The 27,687-nt window shown below is 43.6% G+C and overlaps 1 protein-coding gene across 8 annotated transcripts in view; it reads left to right on the forward strand.

Annotated features, from left to right (window-relative positions):
• The window catches only part of AMBRA1 (autophagy and beclin 1 regulator 1), a 141,182-nt gene that overhangs the window by 8,667 nt on the left and 104,828 nt on the right, over positions 1-27,687 (forward strand). For 5 of the 8 annotated variants that reach the window (XR_008577303.1, XM_054826909.1, XM_054826908.1 and 2 more), the window contains 7 exons: positions 2,371-2,626; positions 2,876-2,934; positions 3,669-3,852; positions 4,516-4,688; positions 5,477-5,543; positions 6,109-7,568; positions 24,726-24,812. Coding sequence is in view for 7 of the 8 variants with exons in the window: in XM_054826909.1 (XP_054682884.1) it covers positions 2,492-2,626; positions 2,876-2,934; positions 3,669-3,852; positions 4,516-4,688; positions 5,477-5,543; positions 6,109-7,568; positions 24,726-24,812 (2,165 nt within the window). In the remaining variant the exon portion in view is untranslated. Of the gene's footprint in view, positions 1-2,370; positions 2,627-2,875; positions 2,935-3,668; positions 3,853-4,515; positions 4,689-5,476; positions 5,544-6,108; positions 7,569-24,725; positions 24,813-27,687 lie in introns of those variants that run through there. The other 3 variants (XM_054826913.1, XM_054826914.1, XM_054826912.1) reach the window with 2 other exon arrangements.

Below are 27,687 nucleotides of genomic sequence, written 5' to 3' on the forward strand. Positions count from 1 at the left end.
ACAAGTACTTGCCTTTATGTAGTGAAGATGACTTGGTCTTTCAATAAGGTGAATGCAAGAGGTTCATTAACTGCAGTTGTACGTTTTGCCTGTTTCTTTATTTTACAATATATGAACTTGCCTGTGGCATAAATAAACATAAAGATGTTTGTTAAACCTCTTGATTTCCGTGTTGCTATTGTACTTCAGGGAACATTAGTCCTTCTGGTAGGACTGAAATGTTCCCATGTTGTCAGAGCTTGTTGTTTCTCATGAGTAATTGGGTTACTCTGCTTGTAAATTATCAGAATCTCTTATTTAGGTTGTTTGTCCTTTACAGCTTTCAAAAGGCTATTCCAAAGCTGAATGCTTGAGATCTCTTCAAACTTCCAGCTTATTCCAGCTGCCAGTCTGGTCTTCCATTTGTGTCCAGTTTATATGTTTATTCTTGCATTGTTGTAGTCCTTACTCCTTGAATGCACCCATATAGAATATTCAGCTACTGTTTTCTTAATTTTACTAGATGAAACTAGATTTACAGTTCCCTACTGTAAAATAGTTTTTTATTGCCTGTATCGTTCTGAGCTGTCCTTCCCCTCCATGCTGCTTACCATCTGAATCCAGTCATTTCTGAGCATGGGTGACTAGTGCTGTTTGCAGAATCCAGATAAGGATTTATTAGCATTTAATGAAAAAAGATTTTTGGTTTAGTGATTCCTGTGTTATACTGTGCTTTTCATTGTATTTACGCCAGTTATCCTTGTTCTAGCTTTTTTGGGGTCAGGGCTTTTTTTAATCTGTACAGTTGCTCTTAAGAATCAGCTTGCAGCATGACATCTTTAGTTTTTGTGTTGCTCTCCAGTAAGGCTTTTATTTTGTAGAATAATTCCTACCTAATGTTTGGCTGACTTTCACAGATTCTCAAAAGAAGGCTTATTTTACACTGCAGAGTGCAGCTTCTTTAAAATAGATGATCCCCATGCTGTTCACATTAAGCATCAGGGAATTTCCAGCTAGCTAGAATTTCTTTGTGGTGAATTTCTTTTCTAGGAAGATGGATGCCTTTACTTGTTTATCCCTTTGGTACTCTTTATTGTACTTTTAAAAATGAAAACTGGTCTGCTTTATTAGAACTTATTTTCCTGGCTTATCTCTTCAGACAGCTCCTCCCTGTAAGCAGCAGCTGTCTTAAATCAACTGCTCAGGAGGTTTTTTTTAGGGAGAGTAGGAGGAAAGAAAGGTTTGGTAATGACCGTGCTGAGTTCCGTCATTTAACAGTTCACCTCTTCATGTGTACATGAACCTTTTTCCCCTGTATGTGTGTTTTTTGCTCTTTAAGTTGCCACTTCCTTCTCCATTGAATATTGATGGTTTTGTTCAGTGTAACATGAACTGAGGAGGATTTATCTTTAAATCTTTATGTTCTAAAGAGATGACAGAGTAGTATGCACGCTTTGCTGGGATCAAAAGGTAATAGCTTTGCAGCAGCGTTTCTTGGTTTATGTATTCTAAGAAACTTCTTGTTTCTGGAGAGCTCTTGGTGGCAAAGTCCAATGTATGAGACCATTCAAAAGCTGTGTAATTTGATTGCTATTAGGGTCACTATATTTAGTTCTTTCAGAGAATTATGTTTTTTCCTAGAAAATGGATATTAATGCTTTTCTTAGCAGCTTGAAGTGTACTAAAAGCATTAATCTTTGCCATTGTGCATTACTTGGGTGAACTGTTGTTCTAAGAGCAATGTAGATGGGAAGATGATGTGCAGAGTGGCAAAATAAATCATCATGATGGAGTTGGCCAAGTTGCCGCTGCAGTATAAGGTTTTGGTCTGATACATGGTTGTTTTCATACATTGTAAGCTATTGTGATGGAGTTGAAAGTACTTTGGACTTGAGGTCTATCAGTCGTCTTACCTTTGTACTGATAATAATTGCTATTACTCAAATTTCAGAGTAATTCCCCAGAGGCTTTTCTGTCATACTGTCAATTTTTTAACACTGTTCCTCTAGCTATCAGTCACCCTTCCCAGATAAGACCTAAATCTTCAAGATTTAAAGATTGTCTCTTCATAAATCTTTTTTTTCTTTATTATATGCAGAAGAGACAGAGAGAAGGGAAAGGGTTTCAAGGCCAAGTTTTTATTCTCTTTAGGTGTGGTATGCCTAGGGCATGTGTACAAAGAAAGGGCTGGATGCTTTCAACAACCTTTCAAAGTAATCTTTGGCTGCAGAAATGTCAAAATTGGGCCTCAATAATGGAAGAAGGTAGGAAAGGCTGCAGGGAGAGAATAGATTTTTCTCTTAAATCTAGTCTTTTGGGTTTTAAAGCTCTTTCTTCATCTAGATGATCAAGGTAGAACCTGCCTTCCTTATCATTCTCTTCTCTTTCTAGGTTTCCATGAAGATAAACAATTGAAATGTGGATAGCCTATTTGTAGCTTGGTGGTGGTTGTCATCTGGAACCTGCTGGTGTCTCCTCCCAGTAGTTGGTGTAACGTTGGCTGCTGAGAGCCATGAAGGTTGTACCAGAGAAGAATGCTGTCCGCATCCTGTGGGGTAGGGAACGAGGTACCCAAGCCTTGGGTGCTCAGCGGCTTCTGCAGGAGTTGGTGGAGGATAAAACTCGATGGATGAAATGGGAGGGCAAGGTAAGGTTGTGGGATAGAGGTGTGTAGCTTGACCTTGGAGTGGGGGAGGCAGGGGTTTGAAATAATTTGTCTCATGATTGTACATTTGATGCGTTACACTTGATATGCTTTGTGGCTCTGTTCAGTTCCTGCAGTGATGTGATACTAAATATGTTCCTGCAGCGGGTTCCCCTTGTTGTCTGTGTGGCTTACAGTTAAAGTATGATCATATGACACTTGCAACACTTCCTGCTTTGTTGGCTTTTTCAGAAAGTTGAGTTACCAGACAGTCCACGCTCCACCTTCTTGCTGGCGTTTAGTCCAGACAGGTAATTAACTCCTAGTTCGTTCCCTGTTTCAGCAGTCTCCTTACACTTACAAAAGTGATGGAGACTTGTGCCTGTTGAGTTGTCCACTCCTGAATAGCCAAGTGAAACTTCTGTTTCCTGACATGCATGGATGGAACGTGCGCACCTTCCTAATCTCACAGCTTCGAGAATAGTTGGTATTTAATTTCCGAGGTACCCAAGCGATGCGTAATTCTAAGGAAAAAGGATCTGTGCAACCACTGTGGGATTTCATAAGAAACTTGAAGGAGTAAGGGGTGTTTTAGCACAACATGCCAAGTGATGGCACACCCACTGGGATATCTAGGACTAAAGAACAGAGCAGAATGATGTGTGTATTGGAAGCAGAAATGGAGGTGGGATCTCTCTTAGTGTCACTTGATGTAACAGTAGTTGAGATGGTGTGGAGAAATGGGAATATTTATTTGCCCCACACTGTCACTCAGGAGTTCCTTCTGAGCTGCATGTTCACTCTGACTTTCGAGGTCAAGTTTGTGCTTGCAGATCGGATGAGCTCACGTTTGCATGGACCCTGGAATCTGGCTACAGGAAGCTTTGTGGTCATTGGCGAAACAGTAGCCTCTTAGCCTTTGAGCTCTGTGTGGGAGAGCTACTGGGTTAGGTGTGAACAGACCCTGTTGAGATGAAGCTAACCATGGTCTGGTTTTGCTGGACTCTTTTCGTGCTAATGTTTGTCCCACCTTCTGCATTCCCAGGACCCTAATGGCTTCCACACATGTGAACCACAACATCTACATCACAGAGGTGAAAACGGGCAAGTGTGTTCATTCCTTGGTTGGACATCGCCGCACTCCCTGGTGTGTCACTTTCCATCCCACCATCCCAGGCCTCATTGCTTCAGGATGTCTAGATGGGGAGGTTAGAATTTGGGATTTACACGTAAGTCTTTCCTGAAACATATGTGTCTTTGCTATTTGGTGGGTGGTGACTTTTTTTTGTCTGAGTTTGTTTCCCAAATCTTGCCTGGTAAGAGAGCTATTCGGAAGCTTTGCTGGAACCTGTCTCTAAAAGCATAGAACAGGTCATAGCTAACCTCTCCTGTCTAGAGAGGAGGTGACAGATTCTTCATTCAATCCTGCCAGGTAGGTCGTGCTCCTTAGCCGTGCCTGTTTATTTGATTAAAGCGGTACAGATAATCCTAGAGAACTTTGTGCAAAGTGCCTGTTTAGCCTACGTGAAAGACGTGCCATTTTTCATTCTACTGAGCATATCCAAACTCTTCGTTAGAGAAGCTGCTGCTCTGCCAGTTCTACCTAGTCTGGAGACAAAATGTGTATACTTACCTGGTCGCTTTGAAATGCAGCGTTTTTACAGACTGCTTGAGACACGTTTACCTACAAAAATACATCTATGGTCGTTGTTGCAAGTAGTTATGTTCAAGACATGACACGTGACCTCATATGAGAGCAGCTGTTGTTTTTGCCAAGAAAGCATGTCACTTCCGTGCTCTAGACAGAGTCTTGAAGAGGTGGCACATACATGGAAACCTAATGATCTCAAACTTTGTGATAAACTGCTTGTGATTCTTGACTCCTCACTCAGGGTGGAAGTGAGAGCTGGTTCACAGATAGCAACAATGCGATTGCATCGCTTGCTTTTCATCCTACGGCTCAGCTCTTGCTGATTGCAACTGCCAATGAGATACATTTCTGGGACTGGAGTCGTCGGGAGCCTTTTGCAGTGGTGAAAACGGCTAGTGAAATGGAACGGGTCAGGTGAGTTCCTCTTTCCAGGGGAAGAGGACAGTTGTATGTGAAAAGTGGTTGGATTTGGGGAATGTGGGGGGTTCCTCTGGGATGCTGCACCCTCTGCACTGAGGCAGTGGAGGGAAGCGTTGCTTGCAGCTCCTTGACACAGCAGGTAGACAAACTGGTCCTGTGGGCAGAGAGAAAAGCAGTTGGAAATACTATATCAGCTTGGTTGTTCATATTTGTAATCGGACATGTGCTCAATAAATGCCTAGAATCAACTTCATGTTCGTTTGTAAGCTTAGTAATTAAACTTGTCAGCTATAAGGATGAGTGAACCCAGAAGTTGCTGGAAGAGAGTGCTGAGCCATAACTTTGGTGCAGTTGTAGAGGAGACTGCATTGCTGGAAACTTGATGCCTTCTTTTGAGCAATTTAAAATAAGACAATGATGTAACATTCAAGGCAAGTTCATCTCTCCCTTTGCACCAAATTCCCATTTATAATATATACATATATATTCCTTAAAATTTCCTGGCTTTTTTGATTGATACAGCAGTACTTGCTTCCAGCTTTTAACGTCTGTATAGTGGTTCTGTGGACTATAAAATAGCTGCAGTCTTCAGCTAGATAAGTATGTTTTCTTCTTCTTAATGCTAAACTTTTTGATGTCCTTCAGAAGATGATGATGGTAATGTACTAATATTCTCATTGCAAATATTTCATGTGAGGTTTTCTTCCCTGCTCTGTCCAGCTTCTTGTGTCAATGTGGAATGTGAACTGATGATTGATACTCTGGCTCTGCTTTTGTTTTAGGCTGGTACGGTTTGATCCCTTGGGACATTATTTGCTCACAGCAATTGTTAACCCTTCTAACCAGCAGGTAAGGGGAATGTCAGTACCTGTATTGACTAAGATGCTCTACATACATTAACCCCAGTCTCTTCCTAAGCAGCCTTGTGCTTTTCTGAAAACCTGAAGTCCTTCTAAGCTGAGTTCTGTCTCACCTTAACTGGTCACATGAGTGTTCTTGTATTATGTGCAGGGCTATTAAAGAGCTCTCCAAAGTGTGTTTGTTTTGCCCTTCCTGTCTCATTAGCAGTGGGACTGATGTCCCAATGGCCCCACTCTTTCAGTTCTGTTGTGCCATTTTGCTGGATTTGAAGCTACGCGAGGTATTAACAAATGCTTCCCGCAGCTGCTGACCCTCAGATGTTGATGCTTCTCTTGATATGAACAGTGTATTGTCAGAGCTCACTGGGCCTTAGGAAGAGGTTGTCTGGATCCATAAAATGAACTTTGAAATAGTCTCAGCAAGTCAAGGCCTCTAGGAAGGGACTTATCGTATCCTTTTATCTATTTGGGATGGTAGCTGACTTTCTGCTGTTTATTTGGAGGTATAGGATTTTGCTGTGAGGTGACTGAACTTTGGTTGCTTCCTTCTGCAGAGCGATGAGGAAGTGGAAATCTCCGTGGACAGCACAGAGATGCCGCATTATCGCCAGCGCGCTATCCTTCCATCTCAGCCTGTGAGGCGCACGCCCCTCCTCCACAACTTCCTGCATATGTTGTCCTCCCGCTCCTCTGGCATACAGGTGGGAGAGCAAAACAGTGTTCAAGACTCTGCTACCCCATCCCCTCCACCGCCTCCACCACCACCACCTCCGCCTCCAGCCAGTGAGAACACAAGGGCATCTGTCTATAACAGGCTCCGGGAGCGAGTCAGCTATCCCACAGCAGAGTGCTGCCAGCACCTGGGGATGTTGTGCCTTTGCAGCCGATGCTCTAGTGCAAGACTTCCTTCTTCTCTCTTCCCACACCAGGAAAACGCACCCTCCACGTCTTCTGGGGCCACTGGCACTTCCTTCTCCTCTGTGCAGACAGAGCCTTATCAACCCCCAGAGCAGGCATCCGTAGCGCAGGAGGAGCAGGGGATACTTAACAGGCCCTCTGCTTTCAGCACAGTTCAGAGCAGCACTGCTGGCAACACCCTGCGCAACCTTAGCCTGGGCCCCACGCGGCGGTCCCTCAGTGGGACCTTGGCAGGCCACCAGTCCCGGTACCAACAGTCTGCGAGAGAGATGGCTTCGGGCTTAGGTGGGTCTGACTGGTCCAGGACAGTGCTGAACATGAGCTCTCGGCCAGAGCTGGAAGCTATGCCTCCCCCTAGGACCAGTGCCTCCTCCGTGAGCTTGCTGTCGGTGCTGAGACAGCAGGAGGGAGGTTCCCAGGCATCGGTCTATACCTCTGCAACAGAAGGGAGAGGCTTTCTGGCCCCAGGGGCTGAGGCGGACAGTGGTAGTGGCGCTGGCCCGAGCAATCCGGCCAGCATCCGTAATGAGCTCCAGTGTGATTTGAGGCGATTCTTCCTGGAATATGACCGGCTTCAGGAGTTAGATCAGGGGATTGGTGGGGAGCCCAGCCAGTCACAACAGGCTCAAGAAATGCTCAACAACAACATTGAGCCTGATCGGCCGGGTCCCTCCCATCAGCAGACTCCACACAGCAGTGAAAACAATTCCAATTTGTCCCGGGGTCACCTGAACCGCTGTCGCGCTTGTCATAACCTGCTGACCTTTAACAATGACACGCTGCGCTGGGAAAGAAGCACGCCTAGCTACACACCAGGGCAGGTCCAAAGCACGTTTGAGGGTGTGCCTCCAAATACCAGCCAGGTGCAGCCTGCAGAGAGAACCGAGGGCAGAGCTCCTGCCTCTAGCAGGCTGCAGCTGGGCAGCTCTTCCACCCCGCAGGAGGAGAGGACCGTGGGAGTGGTCTTTAACCAGGAGACGGGGCACTGGGAAAGAGTTTACAGCCAGTCGGCTTCAAGCAGACCTGGGAATGTATCACAGGAGGCCTTAAACCAGGAAATGCCTGAGGAAAGCTCAGAGGAGGATTCACTCAGGAGGTAAGATACATGCTTGGCCTTCCTCCTCTATTTTTTCTTAAACCTTTCCCATCTAGTCTGAGTTTTTCAGTATTTTCAGAGTTAAAAACCTTTTCTCATGTGGTCATGTGCTATTTATGTAGATGAAAATTGAGATGTCGTGTTGATGTCTTATATAGCTGCCATTGTCATGCTGCACATAGGTTCTGAGGATGGCTGTAAGGACAAATGCCAGACCTCTCAATGGGAAAGGAGGATGGTAGTACAGACAGGCAAAAGTGTGGGCTCTGGCAGCAGATCTCTGGGGTTATCTGTGCTCCTGGTGTTTCTCAGACACTGCAGAAGGGTGGGAACACAGGGTGTGCTGTGCTGTCCTTTGTGCCCCGTCCCACGCGTGTGCTGCACATGGAAAATCTGCCCAAGGTAGGCATGGAAAATTGGGCACAAGTAGTGAGAGTTGCTTTCTTGAGTGCTGTGACTGGTTGAGGTTGTAGTTGTTAAGTTGGAAGGGTTAACAATTATTTCCTTGGTGTTGCCATTTGTTTTTGCAACAAAAGTCAAAGTGGTTTGGGCATACACTTTATTTGCGAGTGTTCGGTCAAGCGTGTGCAGTTTGCTTGCCTTGATAAAGAGGTAAGTTTTGAAAGTGGCTCCCATTGACCTGAATCTAGGGTGAGCTGGCTGGGGACATGCTGATCGCTGAAAAATTTAGGCTCTACTGTATTCTCTTTTAAAACGGTGATTCTTTTTTTGGGAGGATTTTTTTTTAAAATACTTCAGATGTGTTACAGGAAAGAGAACGAGACAAATCAAACTTGCCCCAGGAAGGACCTGTGCTTCGTGTGAAAGTGTCTCCACTGGCTTCTGTAGATGATTCAGCTACATTGGTGCTTTGGATAAGGTTTCCCTACTGGGTTTCAGTTTGACATCCTCTCTGTCAAGTGGTTTGTGTGCAATCCAGTCCTGCTGTTTCTCAGAAATAGATGCTTTGTGCTGTAGGAAAGCAAAGTTTCCAGGTTGGATGCAGATGTAACTGAGGAGGCTTTGTACGCAGGAGTGCCTGAGGAAAGGGAATTCTTTCCTTCTTCCTGCAGATAAGCTGATTATACTCAGGCTGGAACAGTGGCTGCCTTTCTTGTTGCTGTAGTTGCATAGCAAATAAGTGGTGGTGGTCATGAAATTATTAATCTGCTTCTAAATCCTTGCCCCAGTTTTTTTTTATAGCCTGCCATAATGACAGTCTCAAGCTGATTACATGGTAACTACTTCTTTCTTGGGCCTGGACTTACCTGCCGTTAATTTAAATCAGATACCCTCTAGTCCCCTTTTAAAGGGCAGAGAGGTGAAAAGGAGCTGACAAATTTAGCTTTAAAATGGCACTTGAGTAAGTCTTGCATTGTTTTTCTTTTGAAATACCTGTAAAGGCTCAGTGTGTCCACTGTGTTGCTTGTTTTCTGGGCTGAGTCCCTGTAGTGTCAGAAATAATGGGGGAAAATAACCTTTTTATTGATCAGGAGATCAGCACATATTTGGACAGTGAAGTGTGGTGGGATCTGTAGATGCGATCTTTTCTGTGGGAGTTGTATAATTTAAAAATGCCCTGAGGCATGTAACTCAGTCCACCCCAGTGTGCAGGAGCTGGATGGGTTGCTGCCTAACAGCTGGAGTCCTGTGACTAAATCTCTGGGCCACTTGGCCTGTGGCCCATCGTGGCTGCTGCTGCCTGCTCAGTGGCTTTAGCATCTGTGCAGGGTTACTGGCCTACCTGGTTGCCTGTGCAAACAGGTGCTTTTTGCCGAGATGTTAATTTGGAGTGTTTAATTCAAAGTGTGGCTTAATGCCGGAGGAATTCCTATAAGATGAAACCTTTAGTGAAACCCTTTTGGCAGAGGTTGCTGAGAAGCTCATAGGGACTCTTGTTTTCCCAGTCTCCTGCTTCTGTTTTCAGGCCTTTCTCAAGAACAGGCATGGCAGGGGCTTCTGCTGCCCTTCTAACTAAGAAGTTAAGGTAACTGTAGAGTGGTGAGGTAAGGAAGCTGAGAGCAGTGAGTAGTCTGGTATTAAATGCTCATGGCAGTTTCCTTGAAGTAAAACTGCATTTCCTTTCCTGTTAAACACGTTGGGTGGACTTGTGGGGAGCTTTATGAAATCTTTACCCTTAAAAGGAGCCCTGCATGTGGGATAGCTATATCCTGCAGGTGTAATTTTTTTTTCCCTTCTCAAACTAGCTGTTATATTTTTCCTTATAGAGCAATAACAGGTCAGCAAGCACCCACTTACATGATTTTTGCATAGAGTGAACATGCTTAGGCCCAGCCTTCTTGTCTTCTGGACCTAGGGTGTTCTCTCACAACTGGAAGTGCTGGAACCACTCCTGCACAGCAGAGGCCGAACTGTCTATTAACCTTTGCAGCTGCAGAAGCGTGCAAAGATGGTGACTGTGGTTCATGGGATGTAAGCTGTGTAATGCTGAAAAGTGCTGGGGAAGTAGAGGAGGGAAGGTAATCCCTCAAGCCTGAAGGCACAAGTGATAACTGCATATGCGCTTTCAATCCATGTAATTTTGTGCCTGTGGACCTCAGGTTAGTTCTTAGTGTTGGGGGACATGCACGTGTTTGCTTGTAACCTGTTTTATATTCTGTTCTTCTTTGTTTCTCCATTAGATGTCCTCATTGGGCAATTGAGCTCTGTATTCAAAGACCAGCTGAAAAACTTAAGATAAAAATTGCATCTGGAAACTCTGTGTGTATGTTCTCATTCCCTGTCCATAGGTAGGATCCATTCCTTGACCTGGCTTGCCTGGCTGAGAAGTAGCTTGCTGGGAAGATATTGCCATAGAGAGTCAATTAAGTTAATAGGTAGTTTAATGAAGGTTCTTCCTCTTTGAATTCTGTTGATGCAGCTATGTCAGCTGGGTAGGGAGAGAATTCTGCTCTTTCTGATGGTGCTGGGCTAATTATCTTGGGCTAATCATGAAGGGATTAATAGGCATGTAATGAAGCTGTTCCTGACTAACAGCTCTGGCACCTCTATTAGGAGGAACATGTCACCAAGAGCCTCAGCAGTACAGCAGTCCCATCACATTCAGGTTGAGCTATGTGCTTCTTGAAGCTGTATCAGTGAGGCATGAAATTAGGGAAGGTTTATGGTCTACCTTAAGCAGAAGTTGGCGAGACTGAGCTTCAGCTTTTCTGAGGTTCTCCAGGCTGATCACATTAATTCAAATGTAGGGGGGTTTCCCCTGTGGATCTATCTTTGCCTCACCTCTAACATCAAAGTGAAAAGAGCCTCAGAAGTCCCTGAAGTTGTCATGTGAAATGTGCTGCATAAAACTGGTGATGGAAACTATTGGCAAGATGTGGATGAAGGAAAGCTAATCAAGCAACAGATGACAACTAGTTTAATTTTTCTATAACTTCCTGTTTATTAAAAAATGGATTGAGGAAGCATTGTGTTAATACTGTAATCTTAGTAAGCGAAGAGCTCCTGTAAGTACTTTAAGCCATTGTTGTTGTGTGAGCCGATTCAGGCTGATAATGAAAAGTTGAAGAGGGAATGAAAGAGGATTCTTCTAGTCAGCTGCTTGCTTGCGAGGAGCTAGTGCTACCTTCTTGAGAAGATGATATTTGAAATCCTAGCAGTGGTCTCCACTGAAATATGTTTCAGCTGATCAATTAATGACAGGTACAGAACTGATCCAGATGTCCAAATGCCACCTCTTTGGCTATTTTAATATGACACAAGTGGTATCTACAGAACTAGTGTGTTATTTCACAAAAAAGAAAATCCTCTGGTTTTAAATCTAGTGGTGTTTCTTGGTTCTGGCATAGATGCAAGGAGCAAGTAGTGCCATGTATGTCCATGTTGACATATTGCAAACCTTATTCTATGAAACAATCCCTAGAAAAGGGGAAGAAATACACAAAGGGAAACTCGTCCTCTAAGCATTCAAGATTTAGCTGTGTGTAATATACTAAGGTGGCAATTCTGATGTTGTTTACCTGTCTAGTCAAAATAGAGATTTGAATGAATTACTGCAAATGAAAGACGAGCCCTGTCCTTTTGCTGGGCAGGTTTCATTAAACCTGTGTTTCATGAGGAAACACGTATTATCCTTATTCTTCCATTAAGAAGCTTTGTCTGGCAATTATGTTAAACTCCTCTAACCACTCCATTGCACTCATTCCAGAGGTCAAGTTCTGTAGGCTGTGGTATGAGTAACTTCTGTGCTTGTGTCTTTTGAATGCATAATGTTTTTGCCTTGCGTCACCTATTTAGTTTGGCAGACAAAATAGACTATTGTAGTCATCTGAAAATCTGAGAAGTCTTTTGAACTGTCCCGGGTGATGGTTTTGCCATGCACTCAAGTAGGAAGGAGCGTATGTGAGTTGGGGGAGTTTGTATTGTCTGGGGACGTTTGTATAAACTCCTTTATTTTGGTTGTGAGTGTATGAGAGTGCAGAGTCCACAGTGCTCTGCAAATAATTGACCTGTAGAAGTTGCACAGCTGACCAAAGGCATTGCTTTTTGGTGTATTCTAGTCTGTTGGATGCAGTGTGCACAAGTGTCACTTGCAGACAGACCAGCTTCCCTGGAACCTTGTGACAGGGTCCAGGGTGAAATTTTTGTCTTTCACTTTGCTGGCTCTTGTCTGAGGATTGAGGTCCCTCCTACCTGCATTCTTGCTACCCAGTCATCTTTCCTGAGCTAAGATTACATGGTATTTAGCAATCTGGGATTTCTGTCTAGGTGAGATGAGAAAGCTATAGGATTATGAATGTGATCCAGTCATTGGCGCTATACATTGCGAATGAGTTTGGCTGCATTCCCTTTCCCTTAGCAAAGGTATAAATGCTTTACCTGTGATTTCCCCTGTTAGCCAAATGCAGACCTCTGTGCCTTGCTCTTGTCAGGCATGTAAAGGCCTGAAGTAACACCAGGTGCAACAAGGTGGAAGCGGTGGTACCATTCTCACCTGCCTGGGCAGTACAGTGACTCCAGCTCATATCACGTCTTGATGGCCTTTCTGGCAGCACATAGCGCCCTATACATACAACAGATATGAAAAGAAACACCTAGCCTTTTCCCTTTTGAATTTCTGAGGATTTATTCAATTTCCATATTGCTTTGCTGCCACAAGGGGGTAATGTTGCTTCTGTTCTTTGCTTGTCCGTCTCCTTGCAAAACCAGAAAGTTTCTGAGTTCTTGTATAAAGAAAACAAGGTAGCTTGAGGACTCCCCCAGACCTAAATGGCAGCTTATCTCCTTAGTTACCATACATTTGCAGGTTCTTCAGTGTTTGGGGAAAGGCATGAATGGGGATCCTGAGGGGAAATGGCTCTGATACAGAATGCAAGTAAGGGAGCAGCTTATCCTCTTCTTTTGTAAGGGTTTGAAAGGGATACATGTGGGTCTCAGGTGAAGCAGGTATTTTGTCTTTCTGACATGCAAATGCCCATGAGTTAAAGCTGTGAAGGACCAACTTTGCAGAAATTGTCTCACTTCTTGCTCATTGCCTACCAAGCTTGGAGCAGACCTTTATCTGTAGTCTGCCTTGTCAGAGGGTTTGTTTGCATTTAAATGGTTGCTCATCCATCCTTTGGATGCTTCCATAATACGGGATTTATTTTCTGGAGGAATGTTTGGCAGATGTTGACTGGAGTCTGGGCAGTCACCTTTTCCATGGCACTGTGTTTATTTTCTTGTTCAAGTATGCTATGAGCTATTATCTAAATTTTTGGGCTTTTCCATAAGAAGGTCATGAATATGTTTGGTTGTTTTGTTTTGGGGTTTTTTCCTGATGCAAATAGACATAGCTTACTCATGGCCATGAGGGGATGACTCTTCCGGTTCTAAATTGCAGATATGCTGTTGACTTGTGGTTAAGCTGGGACCAATCTGTGGTTAAAGTAGATTGACAGGGTCAGAACGCTCCCATTCCTGCCCAGCAATGGTGAGTGCTGTATGTAAAATGGAAAAGAGTATCATCACTTTTGTAGCTTGTTCTTGAGTTCCTGCTGGAACCTGAGCTTCTGATGTGCTGCTCTGGTTTTGATCTAAATGACCAGGCTGTTCAGATCTCTGCATATATTGACTTACAGTAGCTTTCTCACTGTGTAAAGCACTGAGTGAAAAGGCGCATGTCACTCATATCCTAGCCTTAAAACCAAAACAACCAGAACATTTCCTTGCCCCCTGCTGTGGGTACAGAGTTGCCTACAGAGACAGTTCTGTGTCTGAAATTTACTGTCAAAATAAGAGAAGAGGGTAGTGCTGCTCCCTTTAGTTTTTTTGGGGGAGGGAACTAAAGCAGGAGGGAATTGCCTTACCTACAACTACAAAATGCATCTTGTGGTGGAGACAGAACACATACCTAGTGTATTCCGTCTTGTTTTGTTCCTTGTTTCACAAACCCCACGTTGTTACTATTTTTTCCTAATTGCTCACAGCAGTTGTGGCTTGCTTATTCAAGTCTTTAGTATCTATTGTGGCAGCGATGTGTCGAGTTCACTGAAAAAGGGGGACTTGAGGAGGAGGAGGGCACACCTCTGAGCCGTGGAGAAGAGAGGCAGCAGTATGATGCTGGCTGCTCAGACTGCACATCAGTGGGAACATGGCCTGTGCCGAGTCTACGTGGACCTACCCAATATTATTTCTCCCCCCCGCCTGATGTTCAGGCCCATTATTTATGGAAACCTTGCTAGCCTGGTGTCCTGGCATTTGCAGTTTGAGCTCAGTATTTTGTTTAAACTTATGGTGTGTAGACCTTACCCGTGCTGTGGAAAGAAGGATTTTCTGGCAGCCTTGTAGTTTCCATGTGTAAGGTGATAGTTTTGGAAAAATTTATGCTGTTCTGTTTTCAGGCTTGGTAAGAAATAATTCCAAAGATGTTTCTAACAAGTCTTGAAAACAATGGTGCTAGAGATAAGTAATATCTCAGTAGATAGTGAGGAACAGTGGGGTAAATAGAAGTTATGAGGGGATTTGCAAGCAGAGACAAGAGGTTCAAGTCTGTGGCTGGGAAGAGGGGCTTGAGGGGAGAAGGCCAAAACTGTGAGGTGGGGGAATGATTTCTGGAAATGTTAGCCTGGACACACAGACCTAATTTGTCAGTGCCAAACAAAGTAAAGCAATAATCTGAAGGTGAGAAGAACATTTAGATGTGATAATTAGCTGTGGTGATGGGTGAGATGTGCAGGTTGTGGACAGACTTGGCAAGTATTCTTTGTTTGACCTTTTCTAAAAATGGAAAATACAAGTAAGTTTTATCACGAGGATGTAACCACAGCCTGAACTGCAGGAGAGGCTGCCGTGATATCTAAATGGCCAGTTGATGTCTATGTGAGCTCTGAGGTTATTCCTGCCACCCTTCCAGCTTTGTGGTTTTTTTCATCTCCGTGTGGGCAGGAAAGACTTTCTTTTACTGACGTGGCAGAAGTTTGAGCTCTTGAATCCACTGGTAGTAGTTATGGAGAAGAGCAAGTGAAAGAGGTGCTTGTTTTCTTGCACAAAGGTTCCTCCCCCTGCCTTTGCTGGTTTCCTGAGTTAAGATTAATGTAAGGTTGCTGGAGCCCTTTTACTTCATTACTCAGAGTTGGTGGGGGAAAAAATGATGCCTTGTGCTTTCCCTCTTGCAGTAACTAATAGAGGTCACTCCTCGCTGCTGAGTTTCCCTGAGTACTTTGGAAAGCTGAGCATGCACAGCCTTCACCAAACTTGCAAAAAGGCTTAAGCCTTTTTTTCTTTTTCTTGGCCTGAATTTAAATATACAGCAATAACTGTAGCACACACAAAGAGATTCTTTTCCCCATGTTACTCTTGCAGCAGCTTGGCTTGCAAATTAAGCAGGTATAGAAATAACTCTGCTTTCTCAAATACCTTCATGGTGTTTCCTCAGTCAAACAGCTCCCCTTTTTTTTTTTTTTTTTTTTTTTTGGTAGTCCAGGCCTAGCAATGAGGAGTTCACCTATAAAAGAAATAGGTAAACTTTGTTTCTCTGCAGTCTCCAGGAAAGAGAGACCTGTTTCCCTGTTTCCCTACAGGTGTCTGTGGGATTGTTCTGGGACTTTGCTCTGTGTTTGCTCCAGCATGGCATCAAGGGAACTTGTTGAAATTGGATTCCAGTGATGTTTCTTAATGAGGTTGGAAGAGGTACATTTTTCCAAACTGGTTTGCTTTTTTGTTTCTACTGAGGAGTAATGAGATCTAGAGTTGGGTGCGTTGTTTTGGGATGGGTTTGTTGTGAGGTTTTTTGTTTGTGGGTTATTTTGTTTGTTTTTTCTTTCTTTTGAGGAAGGCCTATAGGAGATGACCATACAACAAAGATATTATGTAAAGACAGATTACTTAGAAGTTGAAAGACAGCTGACTTCAAACAGATAGCTATTTGAGGATACTATAAAACATACCAGTTCTTAGCTTTCCTACAGATAGGGAAGAAGTGTGAATAGCTTCCCTCTCTTGAAAGCTGCCCTTTGTTAGGTTGTCTGTCTCCTGTGCTGTCTGCACAGTGGCTTCCCTGCAGCCTTCTGATCCAGCTGCTGCAGAGTGGGCAGCATGTCCAGACAAGCTGACTTGACCTGGAACAGTTGCTCTTGTTCTCATTTTTTACTTATGTCCACTGAGCTCATGTACTTGTAATATTCTGTCTAGGGGATGATGTTCAACTTATGATTAATGGTGGTCTTTGACATGCTTAAACTATCTAGCTGTGATTCCTAGAGCTTGTTGTCTGGCTTTAGATAAGTAATGTTAAAATAATCTCTTAAGTTTGGTTTTGGTTTGCTTTTGCCAAGAAACAACTTTTGGGCAGGCCCTCAGACCTTCTATTTCAGGCCTGCTTGCTCAACTAAGATCTCTGTGTAGCTTGCTTGAGTGTGGGGAGGAGCTGGAGGTTTTGGCAGTATAGTGGTGCCTCTTACACTAACACAAGCCCTAACTGTTAGATGTGCAGTCCCTTACATATATTGCCGGCATGCACTCATTCTTCACGCTCTTTATAAATGCACATAGCACGGTGTGCCTGGGGACAAAGTGCCCTCATCCAATTATTTGCTGCTTATTACAGAATCTGGGCTGCAGAACTTGCTGTAGAGCAGCATGCAGCTACTTTCTGGTCCTGGAGCAAGAGGAGAAAGAGGGACCTGTGATCTGAGTCAGTAATACAACTGTAACCAAAATAGTGATGACTCTAGATTTCTCCAGTTGAGCTGTTCTGGTCTGTTGAATAGCTAACATGCATTTTAAACATTTTCCACATACATATTTAACTGATTGTGCCAAATGGCTGTTTGCGTGATGATGTAACTGACCCCCTCCCTTGCTCTTCTTGAGAAAGCACCTGCTGGAACTGAAGGCTGTGAATAAACAGGGTTCATTATCTGCCAGGAAACTGACTCATTTTTCTGCTTGAAATGTATTAGTATCAAATCCTTCCCCTGTCTTTGTGAAATGGGAGGGCTGGGGTAAGTGGCTGAACTGCCCTGCTGGTCATCTGTTGACCTGAATCTCTTCATTACTCCAGCCTGAACAAGAGCATTTTAAAGGAAGTGATTGATGTGTGGTGGGACCTCTGTTTTCATAGTCTTAGAAGCCTATGGAGATAACGGTATGGCTTCTGCCCCCTCAGGAAAGACACCTCCTCTTCAATTCCCTGTGGAGAAGCAGGAGCCCTATGTAATTATCCCAGAAGCTGACGCAGATCTGCGTGCGTGGGTAAGCAGAGATTTCTGCTGTCCACACAATCTGTGGTGCTGGGAACTCCCAGAACGAGGAGAATTTAAAGCAGACATTATACATGGGAAGGTAGGTAGAAGAGCCCTCGGAAGAGTAAAGCTGTCTGCAGGCTGAGGGAGTTCACTGTGTTGGCTATGTTCTGGCCATGCTTTCAAGCCTGTTATCATAACTATGATGACGAGGAACTGTTTCCCTCTAGCTGAATTTCTAATATAATTGCATGTCGTTAAGGGTCTAGGTGGAGGAATGCGATGTCTGTCTTCAGTTTGGCTGAGGTGCCTGCCCCATTTGGAGCACTGCTATAAAACTGCCAGTGTAGAGCAAAATAGCACATGCAGTAGCTTGAGCTGATTTAAATTTCTTCTCCCCTCCCCACCCCTCAAGTTTTGCCCCTGCAAAATGAAAGTGTAAGATCTTTCATCATTCTTTTCATGTTGGAGTTATTGCCAAACTCATCAATGCTGTCATCACTGCTCTTGACCCTTTTAATGTGTATCATGGATGTGTGTTTCCTCTTGCCTGTTGAAATAACACATTAATCGTTCCCCGGGTGCCGTATGACAAGGACCTCTGCATAATGTTAGCTCATCTTTTGTTCTGATGCATGGCCTTTGTCAGCAGGTGAAGTAATAGATTATCAGTGCAACCCTGGCTCCACTTAAAAGATCTGTCATCTTCCTCAGAGCCACTGACTTTCCCTATGATGATGTCCAAAGGCGCTGTGTAGCTCTTGTGGCATCAGGTGGTAAATGGAAGTTGAAGTTCCTAGTCCGAGAGCAGAGATGCAGTAATAGCACAATTCATCATGTAGTATCGCTTTCTAGTTAAACTGATTTAGGTAAATGTTAAAGGGTAAACTGTGTTCTTGAAACTCTGCTCCCTGCCTTGTGATCAGGAGAACTCAAATCCCAATGCTTGTTTCAGCTGTTTGAACTCTTACCTACAGTTCTTTCTTTCATGTAATTGTGCCCCTTTTCCTTGGACTCCTTCCCATCCTGGCTGAAGACCTGATGTGCTGTCTGTATTCTGACTGAGAAATCCTTACAGCTTGTTTTCTGCAGGATTCTTACCCAGAATCAGTGAAGGGGGAAAAAAACTTTTTAGTGATAACTTCTGTCCTATATCAGACCTGCTTCTCTGACAACTCCACACCTCCAGCTGGGAAGGATGTCTTCTCTGTCCCTGGTTGCCCTTCAGAGTTAGCACAAGTTCTTTCTCACAGACAGGTCAAGGTGTTCTACAAAGGCCATGTTTGGAACATATTGCATCTTTGCTGTCACTGCTTTCCCTAAAGAAAGGAAATTTTCTTGCAAAGAGTGTTCATTATGTAGAATAACTTTATTTAAAAAAAAAAAAAAAGGTGATGAAAAGAATGCCTAACAGGCCTTGGATACTCATAAGAAAGGCAGCCACCAACTCTTGTTCCTCACGGAGGATGAGTTGTATGGCAAAGATGTGAACAAGGAGATGGAGGAGCTAACTTGGAGAACTGCAGAAGTGAGTGTTGAGGTTTTCATCAGTAGTGAAATTCTCAGGGTAATTATCACTTGTAGACGGTTACAACTGTAAAGTTTGACCATCTTGTTTGTTTCTTCTCTTCTAATCATCTGCTTCTGACCTGTCTTAATTCACATCTTGATGCCAGGCTAAACATGTCTAACCGTAATCATGTGAAAGCTGAAGCAGTCTAGAAATGTTAGCTTAGAGGTATCAGAGTAGATTATGTTAAGGACTTAATTTTAGAAATCATCTTTTCAAGCAATCTCTAGATCTGCATACAGATTGCTTTTTTATTTTAAGCTTGAATATGAAACTGGTGATAGCAATAGTGTTTTTCTGTTTGACAAGAACTACAAAACTTTTATGGAAAATGAAGCTATGGAACCAAACACTTGATGGTTTCTCCTTACGTGATTTCAGTTTGGTCTTTCAAAGTAGGCAACACCGTAAAGAGATGTCTGAAGTAATTTTTCCCTATTCTTCTAAGAAAAGGGAAGAGGGAAGAAAAAACCCCAGGCAGTACATTGGATTGGTTAAGATTTTTGTTTAGAATATTTTTCTGATGTTTTATTGAGGCTATAATTGATCTCCCAGAATTAATTTGGCTTGTTAACAGTTAATAATCGAGCTTAGGATTTGAGAGAGAGTAGCAGTGCTGTGCTGTTGGGCAGCTGGAGAGCATTCAGCTGTCTTCATGCTTCAGCTTTCTTGTTATCTTTAGGTTAAACATTGCCTTGCCATAAGAGGAAGATGACTGAAGGGAATCTAGTTTTAAACTTGCTGTTCTTTACGTTCCTATGAGGAACCACAGGAGCACGTTCATAGGGAGGAGCGGCGCAGGAGAACTGACTGCTGGCTGTAATTCAGAGGGCTGAAAAAGGGATGTAATATGAAGTAGTGCAGTAATTTCACTTCCAAATGGGCAGTAGGAATATAAAAGCCTTTCCAGGGAAGATACCAAACCAGAGGAGAAAACCAACAGAACCTGCCGGAGTTGTCAATAAACTTCTGCTTCAAAGGATAACTATGAATTGCTCTGTTTTAAGCTCTCTTCAGAGCTGAAGGCTGGCACTATGGGAGGGATAGGTGCGCTTGCTCTCATTCGAGTGCTTCATTTTACTGGTTTGCTCTGGTTGTTGGTGTGCAACAGCAGCTTAGGAGGATGGCAGCTGACTGAACGTCCTTTCGATTTTAAGGAAACTAAGTCTCCATGCTGTTTGTTAGCGCCTCCCTTTTGGACGGGGAAGAAAGCCCTTCCCTCGGTGTCGCTTGGAGTAGTGCTACTCAGTAATGTGTGTGCTGTGACAGCAAATCTAAGACGTGGTGTAGAAATTGCATATCATTAGAAACCGTTACTGAGAAGTTAAATTTGCTGCATTTAAGTATCTTCTCAAAGCCTGCTGAGATGAATCACTCTGTCCCAAGAGGCTTTGGTGGTGATCCTCACCCCCGTGGGGAGAGTGTGGGTATAGTCCAAAGGATGATGTGCTGTGAGGAGATTGCTTCATGACTTTTTTCCCCTCAAGCTGTAGCTTCTGTCATTCAGCTGCTTTGTTCCTGAGAAATTTCCCTTTTCTGCTTGTAGTGTCCTGTGTGTGTGCACTCTCTTTCTCTCTCCCTTGTCCAAAGGCGTCCTGTAACTTGGACCTTGCTTCCTTTCCCCCCTCGCTAGCATTTGCTGTTGTTTGCACACCCGAGGTAACAGTGAGTGTAGAGCAGCAGTTCTGTGCTGCTGCTATCTGACAGAAAAGGAGTCTGCTGAGATCTCAATGCTGCGGAACAGAGGCAATTTGTATGTTCTTGTAGCAGTTTTAATAAAAAAAAATAAACCAACAAAAAACTACAGTCCCCCTCCTCCTGTTTTAGCAAGCTGGGCCAGAAGCACGTCTCAGAGTGAGCAGAGTTAATCTTCATCATTGCAGCATTGACTGACAACCTGGAGGATGATAATGTGTGATTTTTTTTTTTTAAATTTTTTTTTCCTTGTGAGCGGGGGAGGAGAGTGGAAATTGCAGTTTCTCTGCTAATTGTACTTTAGATGTCATTTGTGACAATTTCATATTGTCTAGACAGAGATAGTGGAGCAATTGCTTCCACAGAGCCTAGTGTTAGCCTGTTATATATCTGGGTAGCAAAAATGGGGGGAGGTGGGAGAGGAAGAGGGTGCTGTAAGCTCCAGAAAGGATTCAGGAGTCAAGTGTGATCTACTGAAATGTTTCAAAAGGAGATGTGAGCAATATGCATTTCTGTTCTCTCTTTGCATGTTTCTCTGTTGGAAACTTAGATGTTTAGTGGCTAGCAGTTCCCTGTAAGAGAGCTGCTTCTATTCATCCATGGATTATGTTTATCCTTCTGAACAGAATTGCTCCCAAACTCAGTATTTACCGTGGTAGGATATTGGGCCACCTTACATTTTGGGCTTACTGAAAACAAATAGTCTGTCTCTCTTCTGGGGCTTTGGGTGGCAAAAGCTATGAATGTGGCACCTGACTTGATAGAGTGCAGCATGACTTTAAAAATATTTATCTGTGCGTTCCTGGGGGACAGTAGGTTACACTACCAGTGTCACACGTGGGACACTTTATTGATTATTATAGCAGTGTATCTATTATTGAACCCATTTGTCAGTACCAAATGCATTTGGATCTGTAACTTGGGCCTCAAGGGCTCAGTCTAGAATGAGTTAGTTAAATAATAGATTTTATTTGTGTTTAGTACTCTTGTTTCAATACAGATATTGTTGTTCTCTGGAGCACTAAGCACAGAGATGGTCCATCTGGATCTCATGCGATTGCATGTTGCCTTGTTTTGGTTTTTTGCCTACTATATATATTTATATCCACCTGTTCGTAGCTTTTAGCAGTTACTGTTAACTGAATTACCTTTGTCCACCTGGTCTGAATGTGGCCCTAGTATGTGGCTTGTGTGCCTCAGTGTGAGATAATGCAGGAGCTGAGTTTGGTCTTGGAAGACTCTGCTGGAAAGGCCGTCTTGGCTGAGACCGTTCAACTCGGACAGTGCAGCCTCAGAGAGGGTCCTGGGGACTGTGTTTAATGGAGTGCATTTGTCATCCTGCTCCCCACAACCCGCTACCTACTGGTCTTCCTAGGGAGCCCTTCTGGTGAAGGAGGTGCTCCTAAAGCAGCAGCAGCTCCTATTGCTTCATGGACTGGAGTTGCAGGCTGTTCAGGTAAAATCACAGGGCTGTGAGGCCAATAAGAAGTCTTTTTACCCAGATACCTGGCCATCGTGTGGCTCAGGCAACTGTTGGTTTGTGTTTTACTGAAGTAACACATGCCAGTTCTCATCTGAGGTGCCAGGTACCTGGTAGAGCAAGGCTCTTCAAGTATTTATTTCAAGGATCAGATAGGGTGTAGAGGTGAGAACTGTAGATTCCCCAAAGTGCTGTTCCCAAGCCAAGCAGAGGGACTCCTGACAGACTCACTACGATGTGTGTCCTGCTCCTGCTTCCACACCCTTCTGGTCCCTCTGGTTGGTATATGTTTTGATTTCCTTCAGCGCAGCTGCTGGCTGCGTTCTGAAGGTGATCCCTCTAAGTCAATGCTCGTCTCAGGCAATTGCCAGCCTTTCAAAAGGTGAGAAGAGAAATATGGCTGGAGAATACTTGGAGGCTCCTTTCTACCAGAGCCTGCTGGGCCATGCAGCATGCACTGCTCATCTTCCCTTGTAGCTCTGATTTTGGTGTGTCATTTAATGGATAGACCCTGAAAGGCTGGGAAAGAGGGTGACATGTGTAGTATATAGGCACCAAGACTTTTGACAGGGTAGATGAGTTTGATGATTATTTTTGTGTGCATGTTACCAGGACACCATAGGCATTGCAGGGAAATGGCATCAAACAAGCCACTTGCATTGTGTGTAGGTTGCTCGCATCTGTAAGGAGGTGGCTGCTGTTTCCTGGATTGTGGCCCTGCCAGGATCTGTGTGCTCTGGGAGCTCTTTCTCCCCCATTGAAGTCCAATGATTAGGCAGGATGGTCCAGAAGGCTGGCAGCCTCGGCATATCCAGGCTGCTTGCAGACTGCTGGTTTTGGAGTGCTCTGCATAAGCAGCTCTGAAGAGCAGATTTCTAAAAAGCATGTTGGCATTGCTGTGGCAGTAACCCAGGCTCTGAACTCTGAGCCAGTGGTTTAGAAAGAGGCCAGCTGACTGCATAGGTAGAATATCCCTTCTGCTAATTTTGTCTGCCTTTCCCTCCAGAAGTAATAAAATCAGCTTATATATGATGTGATAGGTATACCTCATAGGTATAGGACTTCAGGTATATCTCATAAAGCTGTTGTACCATTTGTTCTGGATTAGCTGCTTTTAGGTATATTGACTTACATATTTGGAGCAGGAGAGAGGATTTGGTGAGGCAGGATTGAAGTATGATAACTTTCTGGGGAGCCAAGGGATTCCTAATATCTAGCAGTGTTGAAGGTTAGAGCTTTTGACTCAGTAACCTGGGGAATTAATTAAAGTTTAAGAGATTTAATAACTGTTCTTGAATAAGACAAATGGTTGCCAAGCAACTTTGTGCCAGAGAGGACAGGATTTCTTGCCTTCTGTAGAGTCCCAGGGCTTTGCAGCAAGTACCAAGTCTCTCGACCTGACGCGTGCCTTTCCAAGTAACTGGAGTGATCTCTTGCTGTTTTCTGTATTCTAGGTTTATAATGTAACATTGAAGTTCTTTGTGGTTTGGTTTTTTTTTTTTCATTATTATTTTATTTTATTGCTGGAAGGCAGTGAAAAGTTGTCTTCAGATCCTGATGGGGGGCTGCTGCTGGAAAACCCATGTCTCATTTGCATTTCTACTGTCTTTATCTGGCTAGAAATAGGAAGTTGGGTGTGGATTTTATCTGGTCCTTTTCCTGCTTCCTGTGTTGAAGCTTGCTGTCCTGCATTGCAAATGCTAACTGCAAATTAGGAGTGTGGGGCTAAGACCGATAGGTTCAAATCTTTCTCATCAGTTGTGTGTGGGGCTGAATAGAATAGATATGGTGTTGGACTTTGACTTTATAACCACAGCAGTTTTCATTATGTTACAAAGTCTGGAAAACAAAATTTAGCAGGAGTTCTGAGGCAAAAAGACTTGAAAGGGAACTCAGCAGCCGTATAAACTTTGGCAGTTGATTTTTCCACTCTCCACACCCACCCCAAATCATTTCTCTTGTGCTAATCTAATGGCTGCAACAGGCTTGAATGAGTCAGTCTTGAAACAATGCCATCCTGTGCTTTATGACAAGAGGTGCATGTAGAAGCCAGAGTGGAGGACATGTTCCTGCTATATACTTTTGATTCTGCTGCCTTCGTGACTCAGACTCACTTCTCACATATTCAAGCTGTCTGGCTGCATTTGCATACATTTACTTCTTGAGTGAATATTTGGTATCTCTCCCTGTGGATGATTAAGATACAGAGGAGATGAACATTTTTTTTTTTTGTAGCTGAAAACCTCTCTTTCTGAGCCTTGAGCCTAAGATTGAATATCTTGCTGTGAATAAACACCAGTGGTTCCCTTAAAGTCCACATGCCAAAGTGTGTTCTTTGTCCTGTGCTTCTTGCCCATTCCCTGTGTAGCCACCTTTGAGTAGATAAGAATTTGACAGATGGCCGACACAGTGTTAGTGTTTATGGACCTGACAATTTGTCATGGCTTGTCTCCGAAGGAGAAGTACATCTGCATCTTTCTCTTGGAAAGTGGGTTTGGGGCGACTCTTCTTTCTTACTCAAGGTGTTCTTTCTCCTGTGCAGTAAGAATATTACACTGTGAATACCTATGTGGTGAAAACACTTATGCCATCAGTGAATGGTTCAGTATGTTGCAGAATCCTCTGCACTGATGATAGAAATGGTCTTAAGAGGTTTTGGAAAGCAGGGCATAAATAGGAGGGACGTTCCTCAATGGTCTTTGACTTTGTCATTTGTTTTTCCTTTCTAGGAGGTTGCTGGAGTCTTCCCTCATTTCGTTATCTCGCTACGATGGAGCAGGGTCCCGGGAACATCCAATCTACCCAGATCCAGCCAGGTAAGAGCTAAATGCAATCTAAAGGCATTTAAGTTTCATAGACAAAAGTATAACTTTGGTATAACTCACTGAATCCTTTGGGAATGGTTCTAATATTGGGCCCATCTCCTCCTCAATGACTTGCCATGGGGGCAGGGTGCAAACCAAATGAGAAGATGCTGTTAAGTGTGGAAGAGAATGAGGAAAAGAGGAAGAAATTGCTGTTGAAGTAAGCACATAAGCATTCCTGAAATCATTTGGGATGGAGAACACTAGGTGACAAGTAGGTCCAACAGTAAATGGGATTATATCAATAAATTTGAAATCTCTTTTGAAGAAAAATGAAGGAAAAACAAATAGTCTATTCAGGAGTAAAGGCAGTTAGGAGCTGGTGTGAGCAGACAGTGTGCTTGGAAGAATAGAATGTCTCCATAAATGTATCCATATGAGAGAGAGCATAACCAGGATGTTATATATACACATAACTAAGAACAAAATACTGACAATTATTTCTGAAGAGTCATGAATCATTGACATTAGACATAGAAACACCTGTAGTGCTGCTTAATCTCCAGAAGAGGTGGGAGTGTTTCAGAGGACTAGAAAAAGCAAACATGGCAGAGTTATCAAAAATGGAAAGGAGTGATCTTTGCAGTTTCTCTTGGTGTATTAAGAAAGCAACAGATGGGATAATGTGACCCACAGACTCTGTCAGAAGAAATGATAGAATCGTGAACAGCAAGCAGCTTTGAAAGCTTTCAAAGAATAAATCGTGACAAATAAGCTTTCTTTAGATGGGTTTAACAAAACTATGAATGAGGAAAATTCAATAAGTGTAAAATATATCCGATTTAGCCTCTTAGGGAACCTCTGGCATAGCTGCATGAATTGAAGGCTACTAGGATTTATCATAAAAGTGAGTACAGGAATACCAGTGTATGAAAATTAAATATCTAAGTTGCTGAAGGAGGCTTGTTTGTTTTAAATCTCATCCTTTTTTACATCATTAACAACAAAATCTGCATTTTTATACAGATGATGCTCTAAGTACAGGTTCTGAAGTAAAAGGCTATGTTGCAAACTGGCCACACAGTATAATTAGCTGGTAAATTACTCCTTGCTAACTATGTCTGTAGATAAAGCCTTGTTGAGATGAAATCTTGTATTAGGCTTTTTTTCCATTTACTGCGAAGAAAGTTGCTTTGTAAAGATAATTCAAAGGCTCAGGGATGATGTAAATAAAACTGTAGTGAGGTGAAAGTAAGGTGGAGTATGCTACCTATATGCAAGGTCATTGGGAACCCAACCTAGGTAATTGCAGAAGGTCTTGGCAACTGCATGTCAGAATGATGCTGATGAATGTAAAAGCTTTCCAAATGGCAATTGATTAAATGACAGGTAAAGGGATTGACTTACCTGGAAACATGAAAATGATATTTTACAAATGTTAATTGAAAGGTATTACTGTATTCAGGTCAATTTATGAATGCCAAGAGCTGCTAAATGGCTAAGGAAGTGCACCATTCCTTATTTCTGGAATGCGTAACCCAAAGCAGGCAGATTTATTGAGCAGAGATTGTAAGAAGTGATTCTGGCTCTCTGGGAGCTGCCCTTTAAAAAAGAAAAGGAAGGGGGCCTTCCTAGGTCACTGAATTCCTTTTTTTCCTTCTGTCAGATCTCTGCTGTGATGAAGCTCAATAAAATGTATGAAAACGAATCAATGCCTGAGCCATTTCTTAGCATAAGGAGCACTGTCAAAAATATTTTTCTACTTGAAGCCATTTTTGAACTGATATGATGGTGTAGACAAGGAGGGGGTGTGGCTCTCTATGTCAGTGACCAGCTGGAGTGCATGGACTCCATCTGGGGATGGATGAGGAGCTGACCGAGAGCTTATGGGTCAGGATTAAAGGGAGGGCAGGAACAGAGGACATTATAGTGCTACAGGCCACCCAACCAGGGAGACTGAGCGGATGAGGCAGCCTCATGTCCACAAGCCTTCTTCCTCTTGGGGGACTTTAGTCACCTTGATATCTGTTGGAGGGACAACACAGCAGGGCACAAGCAATCCATGAAGTTCCTGGAATGCATTGATGATAACTTCCTCCTCCAAGTGATAGAGGAGCCAATGGGGAGCCATGCTGGACCTTGTTCTCACCAACAAGGAGGGTTTGGTAGGGGATGTGAAGCTCAAGGGCAACCTTGGCTGCAGTGATCATGAAATGGTGGATTTCAAGATCCTCAGGACAGCCTGGAGGGCATCCAGCAAGCTCACTACTCTGGACTTCAGGAGAGCAGGCTTTTGCCTTTTCAGAGATCTGCTTGGTAGAATACCATGGGACAAAGCCCTGGAGGGAAGAGGGGCCCGAGACAGCTGGCTAGTATTCAAGGGTCACCTCCTCCAAGCTCAGGAGCGATGCATCCCAACAAAGAAAAAGTCAGGCAAAAATGCCTGGAGGCCTGCATGAATGAACGAGGAGCTCCTGGGCAAACTCAAACACAAAAAGGAAGCCTACAGAGGCTGGAAGCAAGGGCAGGTAGCCTGGGAGGAATACAGAGAAATTGTCCGACCAGCCAGGGATCAGGTTACAAAAGCCAAAGCCCTGATAGAACTAAAACTGACCAGGGATGTCAAGGGCAACAAGAAAAGCTTCTATAGGTACATCAGTGATAAAAAGAAGATGAGGGGAAAATGTGGGCCCCTGCCAGAATGAAATGGCAGACCTGGTTATCAAGGATATGAAGAAGGCTGAGATAATCAACAGCTTTTTTGCCTCAGTCTTCACCAGTAAGTGCTCTAGCCACACTGCCCAGGTCATAGAAGGCAAAGGCAGGGACTGGGAGAATGAAGAACTGCCTACTGTAGGAGAAGATCAGGTTTGAGACCATCTAAGAA

The sequence above is a fragment of the Grus americana genome, chromosome 5 (assembly GCF_028858705.1).
Source record: "Grus americana isolate bGruAme1 chromosome 5, bGruAme1.mat, whole genome shotgun sequence".
Lineage (NCBI taxonomy): Eukaryota > Metazoa > Chordata > Aves > Gruiformes > Gruidae > Grus > Grus americana.